At 42.9% G+C, this 4,134-nt stretch overlaps 1 protein-coding gene across 1 annotated transcript; it reads right to left on the bottom strand.

Moving 5' to 3' along the window:
• Window positions 1-542: 542 nt before the first annotated feature.
• hmx1 (H6 family homeobox 1) lies at window positions 543-3,722 on the bottom strand. The gene is made up of 2 exons (XM_008408360.1): window positions 3,101-3,722; window positions 543-1,181 (listed from the first exon to the last, which is right to left on the bottom strand). The coding sequence occupies exons 1-2, from the start codon at window positions 3,363-3,365 to the stop codon at window positions 586-588; spliced, it is 861 nt and encodes a 286-aa protein (XP_008406582.1). The 5' UTR covers window positions 3,366-3,722; the 3' UTR covers window positions 543-585.
• Between the last annotated feature and the right edge of the window lie 412 nt (window positions 3,723-4,134).

The following is a 4,134-nucleotide window of genomic DNA, read 5'->3' as shown; positions in this document are numbered from 1 at the left end:
TATATATATATAATGGTTTTTAGTGCGCTATGTGTATAAAACGTACAAAGAGCACAATTGACGGGGACACTTCAAGATGTTTAAAATGAATTACCTTCATTTTAAAAAATATTTTCCAAAATAAAACCCTACATGCTCTGTGAGTTGACTTGAAGAAAGTTAGAAATATTCAAACACAATTTAGGTAAGGATCGGAGCACAATAACAACAAAGACGTACATTTTAGTGCATGATTGTTTTATTTATTTTTCTAATTATGTGAAAAAGTGACAAAGTTGGAAAAAAAAATGTGTGACTTTAAGTAGTCTATAAAACTTTTCAAAAAATACGTGTATTTAAACATTACATACAACCCGCTGCAGTCAGTCTGGCCGTGCTTATTTATTTGTAGCATACTCTATACAACCTCAGGAACAGAAACATAGAATATCTCCATATTAAGATGATGAATTCTTTGTTTCGTATCTTTGGGTGCAGACCGCATTTCCTCTGCAGCATGCTGGGTTATTGCACAATTATATTGACTGAGTGAATATCTGAAGTTTTTTTTTTTTTTTTTTTTTTTCTCTCAGTCAGGTTGAGTTTCTACACCAAGCCGGTCATCTGCGAGCTTAACATATTCACGGAGTGGGCAAACGGCGACAGAGGATGGTTGACGGACCAGGAGGGGGAAACTGGAAGTCCGTTCAAGCTGAAACCAAGAACTCCAGCGGAAGTTTGCCTCTCGTGATACAAAATCGGCACTCTGAACACCCGCTGAGTTGAGTTCGTGATGTGCGAGGCCTCCAGATCTGCCGCCAGCTGCCTTTTCCACTTGTTCCTCCGGTTCTGAAACCAGATTTTCACCTGAGTCTCCGTCAGGTGCAGGGACGCGGCCAGACTCGCTCTCTCAGAGCTGCTCAGGTACCGCTTCAGGTCAAACGTGGACTCCAGCTGGAACACCTGGCTGCGACTAAACACGGTGCGGGTCTTCTTCTTCCGACCGGAGCACGAGCCGGACGCTGAGTCCCGCTCGCGCCGTGCGTTCGGCCCACTGGACGCGTCCTCGTTCTCGTCCGTGAGGCTGCCGTCGGCCGTCTTTTGGTCGGCTTCGTCGCTGCTCTCAGTTATCGGTTCGGAAACGGCGGGGGAGTTCCTGTCGCTGGTCGATAGTGCGCAGCTGGGGTCATCTGATGTCGGGCCTTGAAATGAGACAAAACAACATTCCTCGTGAGGACAGAACATCAGTGCAGTCCGTATTCCAAATATTCCGCTTTCTTACGAGTTCTATTGTTTTTTTCTAATGTAGCTCATTGAGCTTCTTCAGAAGCGCAATATTATTAAATTTTGTGCCAATGTGATGTCATATCTACACATCCCTGCTTTATTTTATACCCCAGGAGAGGCCAGTTGTGATTTAAATCACTTGTTTACTAAAAACGTAGTACAGTAGGGCCACGGATCATTGGGGATTACATCTTGTTGGATCCTTGGCATCAAAATTGTTTTACACTTGCAAATTGCAATAAACTGACGAATGTGCACACATAACTTAAAGCTTTTTACAATCCTATTTGCAGCATTTTTTTTTCATTTGTACAAAAAAAGACATTGCCAGGCCAGTGATGACGCAACAGTAACGCCATCATAATACAAGTTAGTATGTTCTTAAAGTGTTGTGTTGGTACCGCTGACGTTCATTAATGCTATTGCCGATATAATAATTTCTAAATAACTGTACATTTGTTATCCTCACAAAATATTGGAGTTAAAATACAACATACGGATATAGTTGTGTGCTTATTTTGAAATTTAGAAAATTTCATGTCTGTCAACATATATACTTCCAAAAAAAAAAAAAAAAAAAAAAAAAAAAAAAAAAAAAAAAACATTAAGGGCTTCTGAAGGGCCACAGCCTGCTGCCCAGGTAAATATTTGCCAACTTGCACCCTTTCCCCTTTGATTCCCGTATTTACCAGTTGACCACTATGAAATCCGAAACATGGGTTCCTCGATCAGCCTCCTGCTGGTAGACATTTTTATAGGGGTAATAAAAATTAATTTCCTGGCAATAAGCTGAGTGGAGTTGATGATGCTTTACATCGTCACGTGTCAAACCAGGCAGACGCAAGGTCCCCCTGGCGGGGGTAACTGACACATTTGCTCTCCAAAACATCTCTGAACACGGAAGAATGAACCAAAACTAGAAAATTCAGAAGCGGTGTAAATACCAGCAAGTCAAGTCTTATCTTCCCATCTTCTCGGGCTAATATCGAGATGGGGAAATTATAAATAGTTGGGTATGATAAGCGGCCAGAACAGCAAAAGTACATAAACCAGCAGCTTGGTCAGAGAGATGGGATGCGCATAAATTATTTTGGTTATTTTGGCCAGATTGTGAACTTTTGTAGGCTGTTATTTCCACCTCAATGCAAATGTGAGTCGTATAGTATTTTTTTTTTAATCAGATTTTCATTTAAATATCTGTGAGCAACCAATTTGACAATTATACCAGCAGCTTGTGGTGATGTCAAAGCCATTAAGTGGCACATCAGAGGGAGGGGCGCTCAGTTTTGATGTGATGGTGACAGTGGCACAAATGTCACTAAATGTGCGTAAAATCGTCACGTTGTCGTGCCTGATCCATGCATGTAATCCTCTGATATTTTTTTAATGATTTTTACAATGAATAGCAGCAATGACACAGTGTTTGAGCAGGCATTCCTCTTGGAAATTAAACGTGCAGTGAGCAGCACTTTGGCAATCTAAGGCATTCTAGCTTTTACAGTCTGCCAAAGCCAAAACCGGTGAGAAAAAAAAAACTGAGTCCGCAAAGGTTTAACGCCGACATGAAAAAAAACTTAAAATCTTCGATATTTAATTACTGGCCTTTTACGCACAGTTAAGCAAAGGCAAATTAACAAAGGCACAATTCTAATTTAAAATATAGTATCGATTATTAACCAAACAGAATCGACGTGTACATTTTAATAAAGAAATAAGTACATCACAGTGTTCAAAAGCGTGGGACGCTTAGGTTTCCCCTTTTCCGCAGCGGACCAAAAGAAAATAACCAAAGCTTTGTTCATTGAAATGTAAGTTTCATCTTATCTTTACTCACTGCGTGGTGTTTCAAAAGCCCCGATGTTCACCACAGTCCCATCACGGGTCCACTGCATCGGAAAGTCTCTGTACGAGCAGCGGGACGTGGCGCCACAGCAGTCCAAAGCCGAGGGGCTCTTGTCGGTGTCGTGTGCGCTTTTCTCCTCGGCTTCTGCCGATGCCGACCCCCGTTTCTCCCATCCCTTGCTCAGCAGATTCTCTATAAAAAACGACGAGCCTCTCGGTGGAGCGGGAGCCCCGTTGTCCGTCGGCCTGTCTTGCATCCTTTCTTTGATGTCACGGAGCTGTTGCGCAGATCGCCAGCGAGCGGATCCTCTTTCAATCGAGCGTCATCTAAAGTACAAGCGCTCATTTCAGACGTCGCTGCCTTCGCGGCGCGGCCGAGACGGGGATCTCCTCCTCGGTGCGGGCGGGATGAGGGGCAGACGGAGATGGAAACGGCATCACACGGAGATGAATCTAGTTCTGAGATTAATGAGCCGAGGAGTCATCCAGCGATTGGACGAGCGCGGCGGCGAATGACGGTTTCTAAGGAGAGAACGACAGTGTCTCGTGCGTTAGCGAGTGTGTGTTTGTGTTCACGTGCAGGGCAGTCCCTCGAGGCCATGCAGAGCAGAGGAATCTCTCTGTCCGAATTGCCGCACTTTCTTGATTTGGGTCAGTTAAAGTGCAAATCACAGGGAATATCTGTTACCCCTTCAGTAAAAATAATGGTTCTCTATTTTTTCTCTCTCTTTTAATATTTAAAGAAAATATAGGTTTTCCAGTTCCAAGAAAGCTTGTTCGGAGTGGTTGGACATTTTTGGACATGACTAACTGCACCTTGGAGATGGCCAACCTGGACCAAATTCTTATGTCAGTTTTGATGAATATTACTGAAGTAAATTTTTCTCTTTTAAAGATGCTAATATAATCAATCATTCAATTCATCAAGTTGATTTGTACAGTATGTTGGACCTGGAAACACACACACACACACACACACACACACACACACACACACACACACACACACACACACACACACACACA

This window comes from Poecilia reticulata, linkage group LG1 (genome assembly GCF_000633615.1).
Source record: "Poecilia reticulata strain Guanapo linkage group LG1, Guppy_female_1.0+MT, whole genome shotgun sequence".
Classification (NCBI taxonomy): domain Eukaryota; kingdom Metazoa; phylum Chordata; class Actinopteri; order Cyprinodontiformes; family Poeciliidae; genus Poecilia; species Poecilia reticulata.
This window is presented reverse-complemented; position numbering and strand designations above follow the sequence as displayed.